We start from the raw sequence: 27,667 nt of genomic DNA on the forward strand, positions 1-27,667 counted from the left end.
TATCCCAAATTCTTAAATGATATTACCAGGTCTCCAAAATTCACAAAATTCAGGTCCATTTTAGAAACCTCTCTACCTTTCTATTTTGATAAACCAGGGAACCATCACTTGCTCTGACAAAATTACCTCCATGATGAAAAATCGACACCACAAAAATATCAACCATCTGAAATTAATCTATGAACAACTATGTGTAAGTTCAACCAACTATACACACAACAGATAATATAGTTATATTTCAAACAGCAACGGTTCTTCAAAAATAGAAACAAAATTTATCAATCGAATACCTTTTAACAGAATCTCTTCTTCAAATTCGATACACGAGATTTTAAAAAAGATTTATATACATCAGTACACTATTTTTACCCACACTATCAACATGCACACAAAACGCCTTCAGAATTAGTTCACAGATGCATAACCAAAACTGTATCGCTAGGCAAAGCGATCATACCATCTGATGAAGACAGCAACCACGAGCATAATGTAACCTTCTTCACCCTCTCCAACACCGACTTCACACTGCAACAATTGCTCTTCTACGTAGTGGTTTTTTTGGAGGGAGAAACAGAGAGAAGGGAGTTTGATCATTTGTTGTCTTAGGGTTTTCAGTAATTCTCTGAGTGTGATATTGGTGTTATACGTATTACATAAAGGGATTAGAGTGTGTATAGAGGGCTCTTGGTAAAACGACATCGTTTTGGAGTAGGAGGACGCATATGTCCTATTTTAAAAAGATCCATGCCATGTGCTCCTAAGGGCTAGGTCAGCACAACGGGAGCCACGTCAGACTTTTTCGTCAGATCCAATAGAACCACTTCAATGGAGGGGTAAATTTGTCTAGATTTTTTAGAGGTCAGGGACGTAAATATATTTTTCAATTCTCGGGGACAAAAATGTCCGCAAAAAAAAGGTTAGGGACCTATTTATCTTTTTTTTCAAAATTTAAAATAGCATCAGGAAAGTGAGAATGGGTGTATTAAAGGGGAGTAATGTTCCATGAATTGGGTTGGGTTTTAGCCCACATGAATCGGTCCGTGACAAAAAAAAAAAAAGAAGAGGTAGTAGTGCTCAAATGATGAGGATAAAATTGATATTTTAAGTAGTGTTTAAAAGGGAGATGGTGACTAAATTAATTCTCTGTATTGTATTTGATGTAAAATGTATTACACTGAGTTATGTCTTAGTATTATATTTGGTTTAAGATAAATACGTAGATTGAGGGTTAAATTTGGAATTTGAAAGTTAAATGAGAGTATTTTTTGAAAGAAATATTAAAAAGTTTCGATCTCTATCCCTAAAAATTTTAGTTTCATGTGTCTCCACTTTTTAGAGATATTATGTGTCTCCACTTATTGATTACAAGATTATCTCTAATCACAAATGATGGATGTTTGTGTCTACAATTAACCGGATGTTTAGTTGCGAACGGTGCGCCAGAGTTGCTTCCAACGACTAGATATGCGCGGAGACTGAGCGCTGCAGCTCGGGTCGGAGGTAACGGCTGTTCCAGGTCGCGCGACAACGCACCGGTCGGATGTTCAGTGCCGACAGTGCGAATTCGCTGTTGCCAGCGACGATGGACGTTAGCGAAGACGGGTGGGCGAAGCAGTTCTCGTCGGAGCTGATGCACATTACTGGACAGGCGGTGGCACGGCGGGGGGTTCTTGAGCAGCGACAGTGGCGTATTTTGGGATTAGAATAATCGACGGTCAATAAAAGTGAAGGGGGATAATTTGAATTAGGAGTTGGAATTAAAGTAAATGAGGGTTCATTGTATTTTTAATTTAATTTGAGCCAAACAAACAACTTATTTTATATATTGTATAAATATCTCATTGTCTCTCTAACGGGATTCAAAATTTTTTTGTCTTAGAATCATGAAAGTCGGTGTGACAATTGTAAAGGACACTTGATCAATATAGAGTTGTTAACTTTTTTTTTTCTTTCCTTTGCTAACAGAAAAAAAAAGGAGAAAAAAAAACAAGAATACTAAATAATGTGATTTTAGTGATGTTCTAATCCAATTGTTGGAGAACACGTAAGCATCTAATCGTTCCACGTAAGATTCAGCCGTTAAAAGTTCACAGCAAACCTAACAGAAAAGCCTAGTTGTTTAACAAAAATGATTAAAGGTGGTATTGTTCTTATCATATAAAGGTGGATCTTCTTTTCATAAAATGAACAGAGTCGGGGCTCCTGTTAAAATGATTTTGGTGGTTTCAATTTTTATATATTTATTATAAATATAAATATATAAATAGCTAGATAAATATTCAATGTTCAATTATTAATTTTAATATTATGGCAATGTGTTACTGGTGGGATGAAGAGGATGAAGATGGGATTGAAGATGGGTTGTAAAAGAATGAAGAATGCCGGGGTAAAGTTTGGAGTGAATGGGTTGAGTGTTTGAGGGGCTTATTGGTCATTCTGAAGTTGAATCAGCTTAGACAATACAAAATAGAAAGAGCTCGAAGTAGAAGAAGTATTTGATCATCGGACTTGGAATTTGGCAACTGGCAAGCAAAGACAGTAAAGACACGCAACCGAAGGAATTGCTTCCGAGCATCGAGTTCAACGCATCTCAACTCGGTTCACTTCTCCAGATCCAGATCCAAATCCAATCATCTCTTCTTTTTCACGTAAGGAAGTACAGCCACATGCTTTACTACTTGCAACTAATCTCGTTCAGCTTCACTTTGTAACTATTGCTACTTTTAGTTTACTGATCTAAGTTGTATCTTGAAGACTATGGCTATTTATGTTACAATTTATTGCAGTATTTAGTTCTTTTGGATTTATTTGATTAGGGTGTTCGGGTGGTGTAGGCACATCATATGTCAGAACAGATGCACAAATTTGATCCAGGAAGTCAGCAGTTTGAATTCTCAGAAAATACAAATCAGATTGGTTCTTCATGTTTAGAAAGTGAACAAAAGGTGCTAATCACTATGAAGAATAGGACTGTCTTTGGTGGAAAGTTACATCAAGGTTCTGATAATATGAGAGGGAATTCTCTTATTCAACTATCTGCTCCTCCTCAATATGTTTTGGTAAAGAGTTCTCAGATTGGAGAAGGTTCTTGCGATAAAAAAGTTACTGTCGAGCCAGAACTGGCCTTTCGAGATTTATCTGATTATAACTCACAAAGGAAATCTCAACCAGCCTCCCAAAATGTTCGAAATGGATCCGTAGAATCAATTAACTCAATAAGTAGCCTTTTTGTTCAGGATCAAATGCAGCCGAGTCCTGCACAAGAGAACATGAGCTCAGTGATTGAACACTTAGACCTGCCTACTGGGGATGTTGCAGGAAATGATGGTCCTAACTGTTTGCAGAGAAAGTCTAAAAGGCTGACTCAAATGAGGTTAAAGTCGGAGGACGGCAGAACTCCAAAATTACTGAAGGGAAAATATACACTCAGGTCTTCGAGAAGCAGTGACAGAGCTTTGCAGTCGCAGACTCGAGAAAAATGTAAAGTACCTGAACTAAGTAGCGACTTGATTGATGTTAAAAATGTTGGAGAGAAGAAGAGAAGAGGGAGGAAGAGAAAACAATGGGGAGGAGAGGGAATTATTGATGAATTTTCAAGAATAAGGAGTCACTTACGATATTTATTGAACCGAGTAAGCTATGAGCAAAGCTTGATTGATGCTTATTCTGGCGAGGGCTGGAAAGGATACAGGTATGTAAATTGTACCATTACCTTGTGCTCTAGTTAACTTGAAGTATTAATCTGCATTAGGATATGATTTTTGGAGGCTGATCTTGTTTGATCTCCTTTAATTCAGAATACTATATTATTTTGTGGTCATTTAGAATTCAATGGCACATTTTAAAGGTTTCAGGCTGAGTTATCCTGTATATGTAGAATGCTACTTTTATGAGTTGAGTGACTGTAGAAGTCTATGCCTAGAACTTTATCTGTTGCACTTGGATAAATCAGTTCACTGAAGTCTTAGGTCCCTGGATTTGAAATCTGTATTCAAATTGCATCATTTTTTTTTTATTCATCAAATTCCTTAAGAAGAAAATATTTATATTTAAGTATTTTACCAATACCTCATTTTCCCCAATGCTTTGTGAAGGATTGGTCTTGTTGAGAGAAAAAAGAAAGGAGATAAAGATTAATGAAGTCTGATTTGTGTCTTAAGCTACACAAAAGAGAAGCTGTTATAAAGAGTATATATATATATATAATACCAACTATTATTAATATCTTATTAATAATGTAAATATTTAAATTAACAAGATATAAATTGAAAGCATTATTAATAATATAATAACATCTAATAAATTAATAATAAATTAAATATTAATACTCACAATATGATTGAGTAATATGAATTTATATTGTAATTCAAAAGCTTGACAAAAATACAAAGGATGATTATTTGAAATATAAAGATTGCAACAAAAGTTTTAAAAGTATTTCAGTGTATGAGAGATTGTGTATAAATGCGGATGCCTTACAACTCCTTCTCCCTCCCTCTTTTATAGTGGACTATTCTCTTTATTCTCTTACAATTTAATTCCTGATTTTACAAATCTGTTTGCTCTTCTGTGGGCTGATTCAGAGTTCTATCTTAAACTTGATGTGTTTTGTCCTAGTTGAGAAAACTAGTAGCGGGTTTTGTAGTTCTGCTGTGATTTTGTTAGTATTTTGCTGATGACTTTTGTTATTTTCTACATGCGATGCTTTTGTTGATCTCTGAGTTGTCTTGACACTTCTTTTTCTGATGTTGGATAAGTGTCTATTTTTCTGATGATTCTAGGACCTTTTATTAATCAATCTCTAAATGGGTTTTGGGTGTCTAGTATGTATAGTCCTAGATTGGATTGAACTTCTTCATCTTTATCTGTTGGTTCTGCTTTTATTATTTTTAGAGAATTATGAATTTCTTCTTCTAAAGTGGCCACTGCAAGGGCAACCATCATCTATTTTTTATGAGCTAAGAAACGAGTCACTTTTTCCTATGATATTTTTTCAAATCCTGAACTGTGGCTCAGGAGTTCTGCTCTTTTTTGGGATATAGTCATCCAATTATCAATGGTCTTTTTACTGATTAAGTTAAGGTCAAATTTATTCTACCATTTTACTTTTATATTTCGAATTAAATATTGCATGCTTGAAGTGTCTTCATATCCTGCGGAGTCATATTCCCAAGTCATTATCTAGCATATTCCTATAGTGGGAATGAAGGAATAAGCTTATATCCATCTAAAAATGAGGTTTTGATTTTGAAATATTCATAAGCCATGCTAACCTCCTTCGAAAAAATAACTTCTATTGGTCTGAACTCTTAGAATCATACCTGAAACCATTTGGAAAATGGTAGAGAAATTCCTTTACAAAACCATATGAACAAGGAGTGTGAATGTAATCATAATAGGACTAATATTGAGGTTCGAATTTTCTACTAAAACTTTTACAGTGAAAGAGAGGTATTTCCCATTTCGATAGGGTTATTACTTTGCTAATCTTAATTTGGGAGTATATTATATCTTTTGTGGTTGGGTCTTTATTGTGAGTTAATTCAATGGATCCTGTGTCAGCTAAAATAAATTTATAAAAAATTTGGTTTTTTTAAACACTCACGGGAGGATAATGAAAACTATTTGAAAAAATTGTTTTGTAAAAGGTTCTTCTATCCATCTTGAACCACTCTTTTTCTAAAGCCATTATTTTTATGGGTACAAATTTTTCATGGTAAGGATGTTCTTCAGATAATGGTTTAGTTTTAAATTAGATCAGATAGTTGTAATAATGTATATTGGTTAACTGTAAGAACTTCATGTAAACTCTTAGTTGATGCAGATGATTTTTCGCTCTTAACAACCTGTGACATTGTCAGAGGTTTAATGGTTAATTGTTTAACTTGTATTGAAGTTGCTGGTTGGTCAAGTGGTTGACCATAATATTCACAACTTATTTGTTTCTTGTTCATTTTTTACCTTGCAAAAATTTTCTTGTTAGAAAATTAGACAATGCATTTGATTTACTTTTAATGTGTTCAATAGTAAACTCAAAGTATGATAATATAGCTTGCCATCTAGTAAATATTTGTTTAGAAACTAAATTTTTAACATCATTTTTTAATACACTAGGAACAGCTTTACAATCATTCCTGATTAATAAGGTCTTATTGAATAGGTCTTCTTGAAAACGTAAAACACACAAAACAATGGCTAATAATTTTTTTTAATAGTGGCATAATTTTTCTGGGTTGAATTTCATATACCAGAATGATATTTAACTATTTGCTCTTTTGATGAGTTTGGAAGAATTTGTTTACATATTCTTCCGTATCCTAATTCTGAGGCGTCCATCTCGATGATTAGACTTGCCTTAGGGTCTAGTATACTCAAATAAGGAATTTCTTTTACTATAGTTTTAATCTTTTGAACTATTTTGGATATGTCTTCTGTCCAAGAAGGAGGTTGTTTTCTTAATCTTTTATATAAAAGTTCACATAAAATTCTTATTCATGGTAAAAATTCGGCTACATAATTAAGACATCCTAAGAATCTTTGTAGTTATTTTTTGTCAATAATTTCATCCGAAAATTCTTCTACAAATTCAACAAATCTTTTAATCGGAGTAATCGTTCCTTGGAAAATTTCATACCCTAAAAACCTTATTCTTGTTATAAATATTTTTATTTTCTTTTCAAATAAGACAAGACCGTTTTCCTTTATAATATTAATGAATTTTTTTAGGTGTTGAATATGTTGGTTTATTCCTTTAGAGTATACAAGTACGTCATCTAAATAAGCTATGGTAAAATTTACATATGAGTATAAAATATTAATAATAATTTCTTGAAATTCACTTGGTGCATTTTTTAATCCTTGAGACATTACATTACATTCATAATGTTCAAAGGGTACTATAAAAACTGTTTTATATCTATATTCTTCTTTTACTGATATTTGATAATATTCAAATTTTAAATTAAATTTAGAAAAGATAGTAGCATTATTTAATCTTTTAATTAAGTCATTTTTGTTGGATAAGAAATATCTTATCCATTTTAAGAATTTATTTAGACACTTGTAATTAATTACTAACTTTGGAAGCTTCGTTTTTGATTTCTGAGACTTTCATTACATAAAATTCTGTACAATTTTAAGGAGACTTTGATGGCCTGATTAATCATTTGTCTAAGTATTCTTGGATTTCTTTCTTACAATACGTCAAGAATTCTTTGTTCATTTGAATTGATTTTGCTTTAGTGGAGATATTTTTTTATTAAAATCATCTTCATATGGTAGGAATATTTCATGTAATTTTCTATAATAAAAAATTTTGAATTTAAATTGCACAAATCTTTTTTTATCCTATCTTCTAACATTTTTATTACGGTTTGAATTTTTTCATTTTCTAATTGCTGTTCTATTCTTTTATATAAAATTTTTTTGGTTTAGAAAATTAATATGTATTTTTTTATATTAAGTTGGAAGATAGCAATTTGTTGTAGTAAATTTAGTTCTCTCCTCTTGAGTTTTTATATAAATTCAAATAGAATAGGTTGGTTTGGTATACAATAGGTGGTTACTTCATCTACATCTACCATAAAAAGATATAGTAAAAGAGTGAAGGGGTTTCTTAATATAATTTGTTGGGATATTCTTTTTGTCAATAAAAAGTAGTTGAAAAGCATACTTTTCTTTTACAAATTTTTGCTTTAAAAATCTTATAGTTTATAGTCATTCTATTATTTTCTACTTTGACAATAATTTCAGTTGTTTTTTTATAATACTTGGTAGGTATTAACCCTTCCTGTATACAGTTTACATCTACTCCTGGGTCTACCATAGCTATAAATTCAAATTTCTCTTTTCTGATCATTATTATTATAGGAGTATACCATTTCTGGTTAAGTAGTAATAGAGTAAAGTATCATTTTTGTCTCCAACATTTGGAGTAAGATTCAAAGTTGTCCCTAACTTTTCAAAATTGACTCAATGTTGTCCTACCGTTAGAGATCTGTTAACGGAATTGACGATAGGACAAAATTGAGACGATTTTAAAACATTGGAGACTTAAATAGGACAAAAACGTTGGGGACAAAAACGATACATAAAAATAAATTTACGGTACATAGTTATTCAATTATTTTTTAATCACATCTAAGTAAATTACACTTAATCACATTATTTTGATTCTAAATAAATTTATATTTTTATAATTTTACTCTTAAAGATTTTTATTCATCATGAAATATTTGTAGAATGACTAGAATCACATTACTTTATATGTATTATTTTTTTCTACAAGTTTATGTATTAGTCATTCTATAGACATTTTATGATGAGTAAAAATTTCTAAGAGTAAAATTATAAAAAATAAATTTATTTAGAACAAAAGCAATGTGATTAAGTATAATTTACTTAGATGTGATTAAAAAAATGAATAACTATGTACCGTAAAAAATTGATATTATTGAAGGATAAAATTAAAATTTATTTTTATGTATCGTTTTTGCCCCCAACGTTTTCGTCCTATTTAAGTTCCTAACATTTTAAAATCATTTCAATTTTGTCCCGTCATCAATTCTATTAACAGATCCCTAACGGCAGGACAACATTGAGTCAAGTTTGAAACGTTAGGATTTAAATAGAACGATTTAAACATTAGGGATAACTTTGAGACTTACCGCAAACGTTGGGAACAAAACGACACTTTACTCTTAATAATATTAGTTCATTAATGTAATTTTGTGGGGTTATGACTTCTTCTTCTTCCTCCATTAATTCTAATGGTTCTTTTCTTTTTTGTAACTTTACTATGTTTTCTCCTTCTAACTTCGGTATTCTATAGTCAAAGAGAGATATTTTGTTATTTTAATTCAAAAATTTCGAGTTTCAACATTTTTATTTCTTCTTATAAATGTTTTAAAGAAGTCTCTTCTTTAGGAGTTCTAAACATGTTATATATCTTTGAGAATGGATCCTCTCAATTGTTAAAAAAAATTAAGAGAGTAAGGTATAATCTCTAACCCTTCATTGCTCTATCTTTTATATTTATTTTTGGTCTCACTTATAAAATTAATGATAGAAGATCACACTTTACTCCCTTAATTGTTAAAAAAAAATTGAGAGGATCCAGTTCCTATATCTCTTTAATTTCTATTGGCCTTATTTCTTCTTTGACTTTTTTTTTCTAATCAGATCATTTAATTGGAATATGAGCTCATCTTTCAAAAGAAAATCTTCTAATTTATCTATTATAAATATTAAAGTGCTTGTTTGTTCTCTAATTAATGTATTGATTGACTTTTCCTGAGTTCTCGTAATTATATTTAAAAATTTTATACAACTATCACAACTACATATTCCTGATCCCAAACTCGAGTCTTCTTCTTCTAATTCAGAAGAACCCGAAAAAAATGGTATATCTAACTATTATATAAAATTACTTGAATCATTAGAAGAATATTCTTTTTTTGTTTCGATTTTTGATTCACTGTCAATTAGTATAGAAATTAAAGTTTTTTTGACTTCTTCATTATTAATTTTGTTTATTTTTTCTTTTATTTTGCACTTATTAGTGTAATGACGTGACTTTTTACATTTTCAATAAACTATGTATTTCTGGTCACTTTTCTTTTTATCATTTCATTTTTGTTTTTTTTTGTAATTTTTCTTTGGCTTATTTCTTGATATATAAGGTTCTCTAGATTGATACTTATGCTTGTTCTCATAATTCTTTATATTTCTTTTTTTAATGATTCTATTTTAGTTGCTAGGTGTCTTTTCAGTTGTAATGCCATACTATTGACAAAAATTTTTAAATTCTCGCTTACTACTCATATTTTTTTTTTTATTTTTTCTTGTAATCTGGTGTCAGTACATATTTCTACTCTAATTTGTACTACTATATTATGTATTTGGCCAAAAGTTAGACCTTCATATGGTATTTGAGTACCAAATAGAGATTATAACTTTTGTAAACTTTTTTTGAAAAGAGTTTGAGTAGAGCTGCTGCATCATCTCTCATCATAACTTTAGAGATGAAAACATCTTTATACCACTTATGATATGGTGGGACATTGTTAGTTTAATTATATGTATATATAACACTACTACTAGAGGTTTAATATGCTTTCTTCATAAATTTTCTTTTCTTGGTAGAGGTTGACTATATGGATTGTGCAATGCCATTGCATGCTATTCTGAATAATTTCAGAAGTCAACCCATTTATACATATCCAGGAAAAGGTTAAATTATTGAATTTTAATGTTTTTAATATAAATTAGTTCTATAAGGTTTAGTGGAGCTTGGTTAGTGGATACTGGATAGTGTTAGCTTTATTACGTGTGTAGTAATGGTGGTTATAAGAACATTTTAGGAATTAGAAATTGGACACCAAATAGCAGTTATATATATTTGCCAGATTCTAACACCCCGATTTCCTTTGGGACATGTTGTATGTTTTACAGTATATTTACTTATATGACATAACTTTTTGGCTCTAAGGTGCTTTGTAGTTTGTAATATTATTTTAGTTTATAGCCCCTTTCTTTCCTTCTTATGTTTGTGAGGGGAGTGGGGGGATATCTAAATTGTTGGTGGAACTTATGTAATACTGGTTGCTTATGAGATGCTTTGGTTTAACCTGAACCCGGCCTAGAAGCAGCAACTTGATTTAAAACTGAAGACTTGTATGGCTGTTTGACTGCATTGTAATTTTGCAGCATTGAAAAATTAAAGCCTGAGAAGGAGCTTCAACGAGCTAAGTCTGAAATTCTTAGGAGAAAATTGAAAATCAGGGATCTATTTTGGAATTTGGGTTTATTGTGTGCTGAAGGAAAGCTTCCAGAGTCTTTGTTTGATTCGGAAGGAGCAATACGCAGTGACGATGTAGGTTGATTCTTGACATGTCAATCTTAGAAGATCTATCCTATTATTCATTGTTCTTTGGAATTATTCACTAACTTTAAATGTTCTGTGGCAGATTTTCTGTGCAAAATGCGGGTCCAAAGAGCTGACCACTGATAATGATATAATTCTCTGTGATGGTGCTTGTGACCGTGGATTTCACCAATGCTGTTTAAATCCTCCATTGTTAACTAAAGACAGTAATATACTAACTTTTTACTCTTTTTTATTTGTTTTATTTTTATTTTTAATTTTGTGTTGATTTGTGCTTTTGAGTTATCGATCATTTAAATATATCCTTTTTGGGTTACAGTTCCGCCGGGCCATGATATTTGGCTATGCCCAGGATGTAACTGCAAACTTGAATGCATTAAACTTCTTAATGACTTCTTAGGAACAAGTCTTTCTATTAGGGACACCTGGGAGGTCAGTGAGCAAATTCAGGAATTTTTTTCTGTTACAGTTTAGTCTTCATGGTTTATTTATTGAGTTTTTCATTTCTCCTTTAATTTGTTACTGTGCAGCGGGTTTTTCCTGAAGCAACAGAGGCTGCTGGAACTAATGCGGGCCATAACCTGGGACTTCCTTCAGTTGATTCTGATGACAACGATTACAAGCCTAAAGCTCCGGAAGATGAAGAGGTTGAAGGTGGAGAATCAAGCTCTGATGGATCTGATTATGCTTCTGATTCTGAGAAATTGAAAGATTTGCATTCAGAGGATGATGATTATGATCCAAATGCTCCAGATACTGATAGGGGAGCCTCTGAAGAAAATTCAAGCTCTGGTTTCATATCTGATGACACTGTGGACGAAGCTCAAATGCTTGCACCACAGGATGATATTATGAAGTGTAAAAGCTCTCGCAGTAAAAAGTTCAAAGTTGGTTAGAAGCCTTCTGCAGCTGATGAATTGTCATCTTTTCCAAAGCCAAATCTTGGCCAAGAGAGTTCCGCTACTGTTGTCAGGAAAAGACATGTTGGTAGTGGTTTTTTCCCTCATTAAAAATTTACAGGTCTATGTAATTGTAAATTGTATAACAAAAAATAATCAATGATAGAGGTGTCGTAATAAATAGGTCGATAATGCAGCTTGAAGGATGTAAATTAGTACATGTAACGTTCGTTGTGTGGTTCGATATGTCAAAGTATGGCATAAGTGTACAAGTAGAAGAGCTAAGCTAGTTCAAGAAGCAATATGAAAATAAAATTTTATTGAAGAAAGTGGCCATAGCACATAACATGATGATTGTTGGGGAAGCAGTGAATGCCAGAATAGAAATCTAGTCAAATTTTCTCCACCACCAAACCCTGAATCAGAGTGTTAGGATACATGTGTTATTCTTAATTATTATTACTATTATGATTATAGATGTAATCTAGTTCTGCTAGTTGTTGGTAGTAAACTTGGCCTTGTAGTCAATCCAGAGCTGAGTAACGGGCTTGCCAAGAATCTGAGTGAAGTAGTCATCGTTATAGCTGGTCTTCATCCTGTCGTTTAAGTCGGCAACAAAACCATTCTTTATGGTATTGCAGTAGTCTAAGAAGCGAGCAGTGACGTCGTAGCCTTGGAACCAGTTATCTCCACGGCCCGGGGGAGCCCAGCCCGGTGCAGCATAGCCAGCCTTGAGCCTCACGAAATCCGCAATGCCTTCAATGAGACCGGACGGAGCCTGGCCGTTAGCATTCCACTGCAAGAGATGAGTCATCTCGTGATATAGCACTCCTGTCAGATCCTTCTTTATGTCTCCCTGGAACCTCTCTATGTAGCCTGCACTCACATGGATCGCGTTGTTGTCGGCATATGCCACGCCATCGATGTTTTCGACTACCATGGTCACTTTCTGGACATTCTTCACATCATAATCAGTGTTTTGCTGATGGAAGAGCTTGTGTATGAAGTCAGCAGCATCGCTCAGAGTTTGCTTGGCGTAATCCGAGCCTACGTCTTTTTCGAAGCGGCGGCTGCCAACGCTGGATTCAGCATTGTTGGACACTGCATAGTCCACTGCCTTAGTGCCATACACGCTAGCTGCCAGGGTCAGCAACAAGCATAGAACCTGCTTATTATGGTATCTAGCCATTGAATTATATTGAGGATGAGTTGCTTTAATAACTTCGTTGGGTTTTTAATTTGCGCAATTTCGATGGTTTACAACTACTTCCTTTATAGGAGGAATTTGGCGTCAAAACAGCTAGTAATACGGAGGTGTTGGATACATGACATTTATTGGTTAGTCTTTTCTTTGGTAATGGTTCCTAAATATTACTGCATATTGTTGTTTGGATTTATGTATAAAAATACTAATGTTGGTTGATTGATAGTCTAAAGTATTAAAATTTGCTAGTTCTGTAGTAATATAGTGATATTATGTTATTCACAATATGCATGTGGCCTTATTTGATGCCTATACTTCATGAACAAAAACAACTAGACTAAAAAAAAGTGGTGAACATGTAATAACTCATTTAAAACTTGTAAGTGACCAAAGCAAAAGGCAAACTTGAGGTATCTGATTCAAGTACTGTTCACACTTTTTTTTTTTAAAACTTCAGTGTGAAGAAAACGGAAAGGTATTTTCGATCTTACAGTTATGACTTAAGAGTGAAAAGTGAAAACTATACAGACAAAGGGAAAAAAAGAAATTGATTAATATAGAGTTGTGAATGTAATGCACGACTCCTGTGACACCATTTTCAATTTTCAATGACCGCGTCCTCTGTGGCTAGGCCCAGAATAAGCCCGGCTTATTGAACCCATGAAGGTGAGGTTAGGAGCTGATGATGATTCATCTTTGAGAGGTCTCATGGCCACGGCATTCAAGGAGCTGCTCCAGAGTAGCAACATCATGAAGACACAAATAATGGTATTGAATGCCACCGCAACAGAACAAGAATAACCCTTCTTCATTTTGATCTTTCTTGCTGCTAGAGAAACTGTTATATTTTAGAATTGTGTATGTAGCACCATTAGCATTGTCACCTTTGCAATATATTGCTGAAATTTGCAGAAATTTGTGTTCTTTGACTTTGACTTTCGGATGATCATGTAGTTGTAGCGTTAGTGGCACAGTTTTTCTTTCAAATTTCAATGCCGAACAAATGAAAATTTGTATTTAAAAAACGTAAAGAGCACGGTTTATTGACTATGGAGGGATTTATGACTTGCACGAGATAAAATATTAAGAGTTAGTGGATTACCAGAAATGTGTGTGTATATAAGTAAGTGGATATTGGACGGAATTGAATAGCATGACTTTGGAACCTAGGCTATCAAGTTCTTTAATGTACGGGAATAGTGTAATTGAGTAGAAGAGAAGACTCGTTTCTCTTTAAAACGGTAGAAATTTTTATTTTCGGAAGCTATTTTCCATACTCAAGAAAAATAAAAACCTGAGTTAGATGTTTTTAAGAGAAATACTCAAAAGCCACCAGAATTTATTGTTTTGGCTAGCACTTTAGCTGTAATCTAACAATATACTTTTAACCCACACTTTTAAACATTGATGACTGACTGCGGGCCAAAAAAAAATTCTATTGGCTTTCTATCATTTCTCAAATCAAATTATAAAACTATTATAATAGCTATTATAATTTGATTTTTAGTGAGAAAGCACTATATCAACGCTCAATCATATACTGAGAAACTATTTGTAACTTTTGAGTTTTGATTCTTAATGTAACCTTAAAAACAATTCAGCAATCATATATGAAGTATGATAGACTAGTTAAAATGAAACTTCTTACGTAGATATGTTGTGCTATTCGAAAACATATATTCAGGGACAGAAGGTGTCTCAGTTTACAGTTTTGGAGTCATCCAAATCGAATTGGAATTTAGTTTTTTAGGAATAATTTCTTTGCTACTGTTGAATCTGTATTTAGAATGTATCATGCTCTAATTGCTATCCAGAGAGGTCAATAACCTCATGCAATAACTCCCATGAAGGATATTGTTTGGAGTGGCACAAACGTGGAAGTCAAAAACAAAACTAAATTGGCTGATTTTTTTTTTTTTTGTTATGGAAGACCTGAGTGTGTTGTGTCAGGTTATGGGTGATGGAGGAGCTAGACCAGTATGTGGGACAGATTTTTTGCTCAGAGTTGGTGTTAAGAAATCGGACCAAACGAGTTTTTTAAAATTTCTTTGAACAAATCGGAGAGTCCGTTTTGCCTGGAGAGAAGATCTGATGATGACATAAAGGAGATCGGACCCTGCGAGTTGTCCATGAAGAAATTTATTTTTTATTTTCCCTAAAGGAAATCGCATAGTCTGTTTTCATTATTAATGAATATTTCGAATTAGGTGGAGCAGCTCGCTGGGTCCGAGTTGTGGAGGAGTAAAAATTTTTTATTTTTCCATAAATGAAATCGAATGGTCCGTTTTTATTATTATATAGTTTTTTTTTAATTAGGTTACACTACTCGTTTGGTCCGATTTGTGTGTGTATATATACACTTGCGAAGGTGTGTAAATCTCAATCCGCCGACCAGATCTAACATTCTGCATCTTCTTCGAATTCTCTTCTTCTTCCTCATGGTCTGCTGTTGAGCTGGTTGGCTTGGATAAAAAAAATTGATAGTGAAGTATTTGTGTCTATTTAACTGAGTGAGAAGAATGGATGATAGAGTCCTTTTGAAAGTGTATTATTTTGGTCAGATTTTGTTGCAGACGCCTAAAGAAGTAAAATTTGTTTGTGAAGATCCGTTAGATGTTGTTATTCCCTTCACAATTTCATTTGAAGAGCTTAAAGGTGTGATTTGTGAGAAGATAGATTCAGAGATGTAAAAAAAATATATCATGTATTTTATACAGATATCCTGTACCAGTATTTAGTGGATTCGTTCAATTTCAGACAAAATATATAACGGACGAAGCGAGCATGCAAGAGATGTTTTCAATGTATATTGAAAGTCGTGCTCAAATCTCGTTCATCGAATTGTACATTGAATTCGAACAATTTGAGGCCGACCGAAATATTTTACGGGAAGACTACAATAGTGACAGTGAGGAAGAGTTCGAAATCAATTACGAAGTTGTTGGTCCAGACGGAGATGAAGATCAAGGCGACAGCAGTGTGGCTCCGAATGTGACAGACGTTGCAAATGCACTCGTGAACAAAGTGCCATTTGAGGAGCCATCTTTCATGCGAGTTTTAGATTTGGAAGCCATACATGCTCCGGAGTTTCCGAACTATATGAGTGCAGGTACTCGTTTAGCATTTGTAAAAGAGTTTATTTAGACAAGTTTAAGATAAAAATAATTTGAGTTAATTAGTATTTAGGGTCCAATATTCATTTAGTTATTTAGTTAATTAGGATTTATTAATAAGTATTTATTAGAGTATTTATGAAGTTATTTAGGCAATTAGTATTTATTTTTAGTTATTTAGTTAATTTGTATTTATTTAGTTACTTGGTTAATTAGAGTTTATTTATTAATGAATACTTATTATAGTATTTATGAAGTTATTTAGGTGATTAGTATTTATTTTTAGTTATTTAGTTAATTTGTATTTATTTAGCTGATTAGGATTTATTAATGAGCATTTGTTATAGTATTTATTTTTAGTTGTTTAGACGATTACTATTTATTTTTAGTTATTTAGTTAATTTGTATTTATTTAGCATTTTAGTTAATTAGGGTTTATTACTGAGTGTTTATTATAGTATTTATGAAGTTATTTGGAAGATTAGTATTTATTTTTAGGTATTTAGTTAATTTGTATTAATTAACAGTATGTATTAATGTGTTTGTATTTTTATTTAATTGAGATTTAGATAATAACATAATGTAAACCTTATTTATATCATTATTGATGTTGTGAGTACTGATTTAATATTTAATTTTGGTCATTAAACAATCATGTATTAAATACTTATGGTATGGCTGCCTTCCTGGCAGAAGTTCCTTTTGTCGCAGATGGTAAATTCGTCGTGGGGATAGAATTCAGTTTCAGGGAAGTTGTTATTAAGGCGATGAAGGAGTATACCCTCCGAAGATCTGTAAACTACTGTGTGTATGAGTCAGAGCCATTGACATTTTATGCAAAGTGTACACAGTACGGGTCAGGGTGTGATTAGCTTATCAGAGTTAGCATGATCAGCAAAAAGCACTGTTAGGTTATTAGGAGGTACAACGGCAGTCACACTTGTACCAGAGCAACCATTTCTCAGGATCATTCGAAACTGGATTCAAATACAATTACAGAAGCCATAAAGTCGTTGATTGAGGCTGACCCCTCTTTAAAGGTAAAATCAGTTATTACAAAAGTGCAGTCGAAGTTCAATTACACCGTCAGCTATCGGAAAGCATGGTTGGCTAAGTAAAAGTCAGTTGAGAAGTGTTAGCGGCCCATCAATACGGTAGGCAAATCCATGGCCAACACAGTAGAAGTGTTAGCGGCCCATTGATTTCCTTATAGTTAAACCGTGATGCCTTGCATAAACTCCTGTATATGTGTGCTAGGCATGTTGATCCCCAACTGTACTGTCCAATACTAGCAAAATCACTGAGTAGAGGTAGAAACTTCTAGTGGACAGATGCCCCAGACTTGTCTCCAAATAAGATGGTACCTATCAACAACATGGTGTGGCACTTAACGTACACCTATATACTGTTCTCATCTGTCAACTGTATCCGTTCTTTTAAATCCCGTAGCCACGTAAGTTTTATGCCGCTTCCTTGACAATCCGACTTTCTCGGTGCGACCCCAAATTGGTGCAAACACTCCGCCTCTAAGGTTTGAAAACTACTCAAAGCCATCCCTGTCACTGGAAGACCGTCGGTCGGAAGACCGAAGATCATAGCCACGTCTTCCAGTGTCACGGCACATTCACCAATCGGAAGGTGAAAGGTATGTGTGTCCGGGTGCCACCGTTCCTGTAATACCCGGTCTAACCAAAATTAATTAAATAATAAGTTAAGTAGGAGCGAATATGGGTGGAAGATTTGGCAATTGGAATTTGATGATTTAAATATGATATTTGGATTCAGTGAATTTTTCCGAGTCAGAAGATATAGTTTTCTGCGTAAAAGCGCGCAGTGAAATTTTGACCGGCAGTACCGGCTGAGACCTGTCTGGTACTGCAGCTGAGAAAATTGATTATGAGTAAATAGGATTAAGAAATGAGGAATTATAATTAGGGGAGGTAGAGATATTTGAAGTGCGATTTAGAGCGCTAATCTTAAAGGTTTTGGTCCAAAATTGGGCCAACGGACAAAAATAAGTGAACCGGGCCTAAGTGGGCCCAAGACCCAACATATATAAACATTAGTTATGAGCATTTCAGCTCATTTTGCCCTAAAGAAGGAGTGTTGGGCGCTGAATTAAGAAGAGAGAAGAGAAGAGAGAAAACCTAACTCTCTTTGATCTTCAAACCACCATAACTTGAGCTACGGAGCTTCGATTGATGAGCCGTTTGCGGCCATGCATTGCTCTTCTCATCCTCTACAATTTTATCTAAGTTTTGTGGTGAGTATTCCATTCATCTCTGCCCAGTTTTCGAAATCTTGTGATTTTGAGTGTTTAGGGATACTCCAACATGGATTCTAAGTGGGTTCTATCCCTACTTCATATAGGCTGAGATAAGAAGTGCTCAAACCCTTGTGATTTATCATCTTTATGAGCCCTAGGTTGATGTAGTATGTGATATTGGTTATGTTAGTGTATTTGGTGATTTTGATGCACAATTGGGAGGTTGGTATTGCTTGTGGAGCTTTGGTGAGGCTTGGAGCTAAGGGTTGGGGGAGACTTCCATAGAAGAGGCTCAATTGATTTGGCTACAAGAGGTACGGTTTAAGTTTCATTTAAGTACCGTGTGGTGTGATGAGAATTCCTAGGCTAGATGCCCCTAGGATTAAGTTTGGATTGTGTAAATGGTTGGTGCTAATATGCATAGTTGGTATGTAATGTGAATTAATGGTTGGGTTGAGAATTGTGTGGCCTTGTATGCTTGGTGTATTGAAAATTTGATGTATTGGGTAATGAGTATTGATTTGTGGTTTATGCATTCAAATTGTGAAATTGGGCCGGAGGCCGTAAATTTTGGGCCGGAGGCCGGAAAGAGGTAAGAAAGGTAAGTTAATGTGTGCATTGTATGATGACGCAAGTGATTGGATGAATTTCAGATAATGAATATGTGAAGGGTTGGGTTGGTTATTAAATAATAAGGTTTAAGGAGTTGAAGTGTGGAATTTGGTAATTTTGGGTGAAATTATGTAGATGAGGTATGTTTGATTTTGGTTGAGAAATATTATGTGGTCATATATGTGATTATGATTATTGATGTCTTGATGGTATGATAATGCATGAGAGATATGTATGTTGTGATATATGCTTGAGGAATGATTAAGGTTGATTTGTTACCATGTGATAGTGAGTATGGCATTGATTATGTATAATGATGGTTGATTGGAAATAGTATTGTTGGAAATTGAGATGAGGAAGGATGTATGACATGTTGATGTGTTTGTAATTTAGCCATTTGTTTGAAATGGGTAAAAATGGTTATATGGCGGTTTTGTGAATCGTGGTAAAGTATTAATGTATGAGTTGAGGAGGCTTGATGTTGATTTTGGTATATTTTGATTGATTTCAAAAAAGGTTGAAACTAGCATGTTTTGATTGATTTCAAAATGGGTTGAAACTAGCATGTTTTGATTGATTTTGAAAAGGGTTGAAAATGGCTTGTTTTGAAAAGGGCACCTTGTGGTTTTGTATGAAAACATGATTTTTGGGCATACTTTGATGGGACATAACTTGGACTCTGGATCCCCGTTTTGTGCCAAACTTGTTTAGAAGTGAAATTGGATCCGGGATGTCCATGCTTCAAACGGGCGAAAAACGATTTAAAATGAGAAAGTTATGTCTGTCGGAAGATTGGGGGTTGAATATGTGAATTCTGCAGCTTTTAACTTAGAAAATTTTTTAGCAAAATGACCCTCCACACGTAGGCACACTTGGCGCGTACGCGTCGTTTTTCAAGAAGGCACCATCCACGCGTGCACGTGGTGTGCACGTGCGCGTCGATGCGCTGCACCCAATGCCCAGCCATTTTCCCGAGAGTTGTGCCAGAGTTGTGCCAGCTTTGTGCTTGGGGCGCAAGAGCACCCACGCGTACGCGTGGCTGACGCGTGCGCGTCATTGCGCGTCCGCGTGAATGACGCGTACGCGCCGATGAGTTTTGTGGCCATCCACGCGTGCACGTGGAGTACGCGTACGCGTGGCCCTGTTTTCTTCCCAAAGTTGATTTTTGAGTTTTAAAAACTAAATCTCATACTTCTAAGCCTCCGATCTCACCCCTTATGTATTAAATCATTATGATATGCCTAGCAAAGAGGAATGATAATGGGGATGTGGTAACTTACGTATGAAGCAAGGGGAGAAGTTGCGATCAATGATGATCAAAGATGATTATATGAGATATGGAGGATGACGGTAGAAGTACCGTGTATGCCATGAGCCGAAGGGCTATATTTATTGATAAATGGCTGGTTCTTGATTGAACCATGAGCCGGATGGCTGAGTTATTGCCAGGTTACGGCAAAGCCATTATTGATTATGGCTGAGTATAAATGCATATATGATTAAAGAATGAATGTGTTAAATGGATAATAATGGAAAATGTTGAAATGTGATGTGTAACTCCGGGTAGTAGGCAGTGGCGTTGTCCACTTGCTCCGGGTATGAGACGGAAAAGGATGTTTATGATAAATGAGTTAATTATGGAGTTTTGAATGAATGTAGCTCTGATACCTGGGTAGTAGTAAGGGTTGTGGTTCATCCCACTTGCTCCAGGTTAATGTTTGAGATTTGATAACAATGAGGATTGATAATATGAATTGAGATTGAATGAATATATGTTTGAGATACCTGGGCATTAGCAAGGGTTGTGGTTCGTCCCGCTTGCTCCGGGTCAATGCTTAAGATACCTGGGCAGTAGCAAGGGTTGTGGTTCGTCCCACTTGCTCCAGGTCAGAGATTGTGACGCCTGGGTAGTAGCGGCAGTAGTGGTGAATCCACTCGCTCCAGGTTGAGCTTTTAAACACCCGCCTGGGTAGTAGCCGCAGTAGTGGTTATTCCACTGGCTTTGGGTTGAGCGGGTAGTAGCAAGGGGGTTGTAGCTCAAACCTACTTACTCCGCAAGGGGTGTTTCTGTCCAATGGTTAGCTACCAAGTGGTGGACGAAATTGTGATCATGCTTGAATTGTTTGTGATCAATGTTCTAATTATTTTGAGATGAAGGCTTTTAAGTGACACTGGTTGAATTCACAACTTCGTTCAACTAACCAGCAAGTGTACTGGGTCGTCCAAGTAATAAACCTTACGTAAGTAAGGGTCGATCCCACAGAGATTGTTGGTATGAAGCAAGCTATAGTCACCTTGTAAATCTTAGTTAGGCAGATTAAAAAGTTATGGGTTTCGAAAATCAATAATAAGAAAATAGATGATATATAATAAAAAGGGATAGAATACTTATGCAGATTCATTGGTGGGAATTTCAGATAAGCGAATGGAGATGCTGTATGGCTCAAGAACGCCTGCTCTCCTACTGCTTCAACTCAATCCTTCTTACTCCTTTCCATGGCAAGCTGTGTATAGGGTTTCACCATCAACGGTGGCTACTTTCAATCCTCTCGGGAAAATGGTCCTCTGCGGCTGTCACTCGCATGGCTAATCGTCTGGAGGCATCACCCATGGTTGATGGCTACATCCCATCCTCGCAGTGAAAACTACGCTCACGCACTCTGTCACAGCACGGCTAATCACTGGTTGGTTCCTGCGCCTACTGGAATAGAATCCCTTGATTCTTTTGCGCTTGTCATCACGCCCAGCACTTGCAAGTCTGAAGCACGTCACAGTCATTCATTACCGGAATCCTACTCGGAATACCACAGACAAGGTTAGACTTTCCGGATTCCCAGGATCCTACTCGGAATACCACAGACAAGGTGAGACTTTCCGGATCCTCATAAATGCCGCCATCTATCTAGCTTATACCACGAAGATTCTGTTGGGGAATCTAAGAGATACACATTCAAGCTCTGTTGCATGTAGAACGGAAGTGGTTGTCAATCACGCGCGTTCATAAGTGAGAATGATAATGAGGGTTATCTAATCATCACATTCATCATGTTCTTGGGTGCGAATGAATATCTTGGAATAAGAATAAGAGAGATTTGAATAAAAGAAAATAGAATTGCATTAATGCTTGAGGTACAGCAGAGCTCCACACCCTTAATCTATGGTGTGCAGAAACTCCACCGTTGAAAATACATAGGTAAAAGGTCCAGGCATGGCCGAATGGCCAGCCCCCTAAAACGTGATCAATAGCCTCTTAGGATGAAGAATAAAACAAAACTGAGACCAAAGATGTAACGTGGTCAAAAGACGTCTAATACAATAGTTAAATGTTCTATTTATAATAAACTAGCTCCTAGGGTTTACATGAGTAAGTAATTGATGCATAAATCCACTTCCGGGGCCCACTTGGTGTATGCTTGGGCTGAGCTTGATCAATACACGAGCTAAGGCTTCTCTTGGAGTTGAACTCCGAGTTATGACGTGTTTTGGGCGTTCAACTCCGGATCATGACGTTTTTCTGGCGTTTAACTCCAGACAGCAGCATGTACTTGGCGTTCAACACCAAGTTACGTCGTCAATTTCCGAATAAAGTATGGACTATTATATATTTCTGGAAAGCTCTGGATGTCTACTTTCCAACGCCGTTGAGAGCGCGCCAATTGGAGTTCTGTAGCTCCAGAAATCCATTTTGAGTGCAGGGAGGTCAGATTCCAACAGCATCAGCAGTCCTTTTGTCAGCCTTTTTCAGAGTTTTGCTCAAGTCCCTCAATTTCAGCCAGAAATTACCTGAAATCACAGAAAAACACACAAACTCATAGTAAAGTCCAGAAATGTGAATTTAACATAAAAACTAAGGAAAACATCCCTAAAAGTAGCTTGAACTTACTAAAAACTACCTAAAAACAATGCCAAAAAGCGTATAAATTATCCGCTCATCACCAAGACATGTCGGGTTGGCTATATAACCGACAGATGATATCATCAGCCATAGGGCAGGCATACATCATTTGCATATGTTTGAATTGTTTGGGTTTGCCTATTTGTTTTGGATTTCTACATCATATATGCTATGTTACCTGATTATGTGCTACTTGTACCTTATTTGTGTATTACTTGCCTGTATTGCTTGTGTTTGTACAACTGAGAGGCCCCTCATGCTGGTGTCGGTGGATGTTGGGGGCTGTTCTTGATGAGATGATTTGATGATACGATTGCATGATGATGATGATCATTGAATGAGATAATTTGAGCTCCCTAGGAAGACGCAGTGATGTGGTTTCACTAGCTCTAGGTGAGAGTATGATGTATTGATACAAAATTGCTGAGGTAGAACAACTGGTGATGGTTTTGTTTATGATTCTGAATCTGATTCGTGGGAGAGTCAGCAAGCTGGGAATCATATGAGATATGAACTAGATTTAGTATCCCCTTACGACAGATGCCTATTTATGGATTAGTGAGAATCTAGGCTAGATACTTGGTGAAAAGGAGTTTAGGATGCTTAGTGAGTTTTTATTGCAGTGCATTGTATTTATTTGGCACTTTTACCGTACTGGGAATCCATGGGCCCGGGGTTCTCATTCCGTATACATCTCTTATTTTTTTTTAGATACAGGTTCAGGTGCTCAGAAGTGAGCTGCGGTTCGTCTGAGAGACGGCGAAGATATTTATTTTCTCTACTTTGTGTTTTGTTTAGAATCTCTCCACCTTTGTTTTGAAAAGATTATATTATGTATTGAACTCTTTTGGAACTTGCCTATAGAGGCTCTTATGTTTCCTTTGGGAGAGATTAGGATATACTGTTGTCAACTACTTTCATACTGTACCTAGCTGGCCTAAACTTCGCGGGTCGCGACTAGTGGCTATCACTTATGTTATATATATATATATATATATATATATATATATATATATATATATATATATCTGTTATCTATCTCTCAATCTCCTTTATGCCTTGTCCGTATATCACTTTCGGCTTCACAGTTTAACTTTTCGTTGTCGAAACGTGAGTGATACGTCTTCGCGATTTTATTTCTACTCTTTTCAGGCTTCTCGATTAATACTCCTTTTCGAAATTACCTATATTTATATATTAAAAATCCACCTGAGAGTCGTACCACCGTAATATCATTGACTTATGACTCGAGCATAAAGATTTGAATATTGGGGTGTTACAGTTCCACTAAAGCATTTACCAGTGCTTTCTGACATTGAACAACTCCAATCTGGGCGACATGGTAAAAATCAATGGATCGTAAGTGATCCTCCACCCTCTCACTATATCGATCCGGAGGAACAGGGTGATCACATGTCAACATCCGTATACCCTGCAAAAGCATAGCAAAATCACGAGTCAAATTACACAACTATCATACATAATGTAAAAAAATCTACTTAAAACATATAATTTTATTGATAATACTAAAACCTACCCTAAAATAACATATTTCTGTCAATATTATTCCAAAAAAATTAATCCAAAAGAATTATAGAACGAAATTATAACAGTTAACAAATTAATTATTATTACTAAAATTATTACACAAAATTATAAACAAGTCATTTTTATTACTAATCTATTATATTAAAAAATTCTCCACAACACTTAATTACATTTAAGCACACATATTCCTGACTATTATTTAAACATATAACCCTAAATTTTTAAAATTAATTATAACACGTAACTACTACTTAACTCTAATTTATAATATTATTACAAAAATTTATGAACAAGTCATTTTTAATACTAATCTATTATATTGGAAAAGATTTGTAAGCAAGAATTAATTATACTTAAACACACTTATCTGAGTATCATTTAAATATGTATTCCTAAATTTTTAAAATTAATTACAATAGTTAACTAATTAACTATAATTTCTACTATTATTACAAAAAATTCTCAAAAACTATTTTTTATTTCTAATCTATTATATTTACAAAAAAAATCAGCCACGAGAATAACTATTTTTAAACATATATATTTCTAACTATTATTTAAACATATATTCCTAAATTTCTACAATTAACTATAACTACTTAATTATAACTTCTAATATTACTCCAAAAAATTTTAAAAACGTCTGTTTTATTTATAACATATTATATTATAAACCATTTTAAACAAGAATCAACTACATTTATACCTTTTTTAAACATTTATTTCTAAATTTATATCAATAAAATTATGAACTCAGTCATTCTCATTTCAAGTTCTAACAACAATAAAGTGAACTAAATTTCAAAAATAATAATCAGAATTATAAAATATAAAAAAAATTTAACACATAAGCTTACATAATCAGAATAGTTGAGATCAAGGTTCTGAGAATCGGACCGGTCATCGAACCGCTTTAGTCATTGGTTCATTGGTTTACTGGTTCAACCGGTCCAACCGTGGTCTAACAAAAAAATTGTTTTAGAATAAAATAATATATAAATTTTAAATATATATCCTAAAATATAATTATAGCTTTTGATAAAGATCTTCCTACCAATCCAGTTCTTTTGGTCTAGCTTTGTGGTATAATTATACCAATTCAGAATTAGACTGCATATACTATATTCAAGGAGAAATGTTATACTTGTACAACTTAACAGCACATAATCCACCTGACATAAAGCTAAGCAAGGACTCAAGAATTGTTTATTCTGGACAAAAGGGGATCATAAACAACTGATTTTGTGGAAGTTCAATGAATAAACAAACAAACTACAATAATATGCATTATGCAATGCCATAAACAAACCAATGATGAAGGGTTCCTCTCTTCAAGCTTGTGGAGGACTAGAATCAATCAACAGAGTAGCTATTGGGATAATCTTTCTTCTTAATTTTTATATACCTAAAACAATTTCCTACAAAATGAAAATTGAGCACAAAATAGGGCCTTAAAACAAAAATAAAACAACACTCACAGAGCCAGAAATCAGAACATTACACAGCCAGAACTGGCACAAGATTTGATGGTCCAAACCGGCGTTCAAAGTCACCCTCAGAATTCCCAGCGTTAAACGCCGGAACTGGCACCAAAGTGGGAGTTAAACGCCCAAACTGGCACAAAAGCTGGCGTTTAACTCCAAGAAGAGTCTCTACACAAAAATGCTTCATTGCTCAGCCCAAGCACACACCAAGTGGGCCCGGAAGTGGATTTTTATGTCATTTACTCATCTCTGTACACCCTAGGCTACTAGTTCTCTATATATAGGACCTTTCACTATTGTATTTTAAAATCATCTGATCTTTGGAATCTTTTGATCTTTAGATCTTTTGATCACTTTGGGAGGCTGGCCATTCGGCCATGCCTAGACCTTGTTCTTATGTATTTTCAACGGTGGAGTTTCTACACACCATAGATTAAGGTGTGGAGCTCTGCTGTACCTCGAGTATTAATGCAATTACTATTGTTCTTCTATTCAATTCAGCTTGTTCTTGTTCCAAGATATCACTTGTTCTTCAACTTGATGAATGTGATGAACCGTGACACTCATCATCATTCTCACCTATGAACGTGTGACTGACAACCACCTCCGTTCTACCTTAGACTGGGTGAATATCTCTTGGATTCCTGATACACGATGCATGGTTGATCGCCTGACAACCGAGCGCTCGCCTGACAAACGAGCCAGCCATTCCGTGAGATCAGAGTCTTCGTGGTATAGGCAAGAACTGATGGCGGCATTCAAGAGAATCCGGAAGGTCTAAACCTTGTCTGTGGTATTCTGAGTAGGATTCAATGATTGAATGACTGTGACGAGCTTCAAACTCCTGAGGGCGGGGCGTTAGTGACAGACGCAAAAGAATCACTGGATTCTATTCCGGCCTGATTGAGAACCGACAGATGGATAGCCGTGCCGTGACAGGGTGCGTTGAACATTTCCACTGAGAGGATGGGAGGTAGCCACTGACAACGGTGAAACCCTTGCATAAGCTTGCCATGGAAAGGAGTAAGAAGGATTGGATGAAGACAGTAGGAAAGCAGAGAGACGGAAGGGACAATCATCTTCATACGCTTATCTGAAGCTTTCACCAATGATATACATAAGTATCTCTATCTTTATCTTTATGTTTTATTCATATATCACCCATACCCATTTGAGTCTGCTTGACTAAGATTTACAAGGTGACCATAGCTTGCTTCATACCAACAATCTCCGTGGGATCGACCCTTACTCGCGTAAGGTTTATTACTTGGACGACCCAGTGCACTTGCTGGTTAGTTGTGTGGAGTTGTGATAGAGAGTTGAGATTGCAATGAGCGTACCATGTTGATGGCGCCATTAATGATCACAATTTCGTGCACCAGTTGGATACGAGGGTTGGAGCCACCTAAATGGCTCCAGCACCTTGATGAGGGTCGACGATATGGTCACATGACGACCAACCTTTCCAAGTGTATCAACTCCGTCCTGAAGGGCACTAGGAATCTACCCGTCTGTACAATTGTGAAGTCTACCTACCATCGCCTAAATGAGTTATTCGTCGTGAAGGGTCGGCAAGCACAAGCTCAGATTGCAAGCGGTCAAGTGTTCTCACAGTTCCTACAGAAAGCCATATTAGCGAACCGTGAGGGAATTTCTCAGATGCTTGTGACGTCGTACGATAGAGCCACCACAGTATTCACAGTCGATGAGATAGCTGCTGTAGGGGTGCAATCTCGGTTTAGGGTTAACCTTCAGGCTCGT

At 35.2% G+C, this 27,667-nt stretch overlaps 2 protein-coding genes across 3 annotated transcripts; one reads left to right on the top strand and one right to left on the bottom strand.

The window, feature by feature from the left end:
* The first annotated feature begins 2,202 nt into the window (after positions 1-2,202).
* Positions 2,203-12,336, top strand: LOC130955606 (pathogenesis-related homeodomain protein-like). Of its 2 annotated transcripts, none has more exons than XM_057882500.1 (6): positions 2,203-2,648; positions 2,817-3,691; positions 10,708-10,873; positions 10,968-11,091; positions 11,205-11,317; positions 11,416-12,336. In XM_057882500.1, the coding sequence occupies exons 2-6, from the start codon at positions 2,844-2,846 to the stop codon at positions 11,779-11,781; spliced, it is 1,617 nt and encodes a 538-aa protein (XP_057738483.1). In that variant the 5' UTR covers positions 2,203-2,648; positions 2,817-2,843; the 3' UTR covers positions 11,782-12,336. The 2 variants fall into 2 exon arrangements, with proteins under 2 accessions (XP_057738483.1, XP_057738484.1); XM_057882501.1 differs by having other exon boundaries at positions 2,835-3,691.
* LOC130955607 (uncharacterized) lies at positions 12,123-13,135 on the bottom strand. The gene has a single exon (XM_057882502.1). It carries the CDS (start codon positions 12,971-12,973, stop codon positions 12,278-12,280), a length of 696 nt encoding a protein of 231 aa, XP_057738485.1. The 5' UTR covers positions 12,974-13,135; the 3' UTR covers positions 12,123-12,277.
* Positions 13,136-27,667: the final 14,532 nt, after the last annotated feature.

This window comes from Arachis stenosperma, chromosome 10, assembly GCF_014773155.1.
Source record: "Arachis stenosperma cultivar V10309 chromosome 10, arast.V10309.gnm1.PFL2, whole genome shotgun sequence".
NCBI lineage: Eukaryota > Viridiplantae > Streptophyta > Magnoliopsida > Fabales > Fabaceae > Arachis > Arachis stenosperma.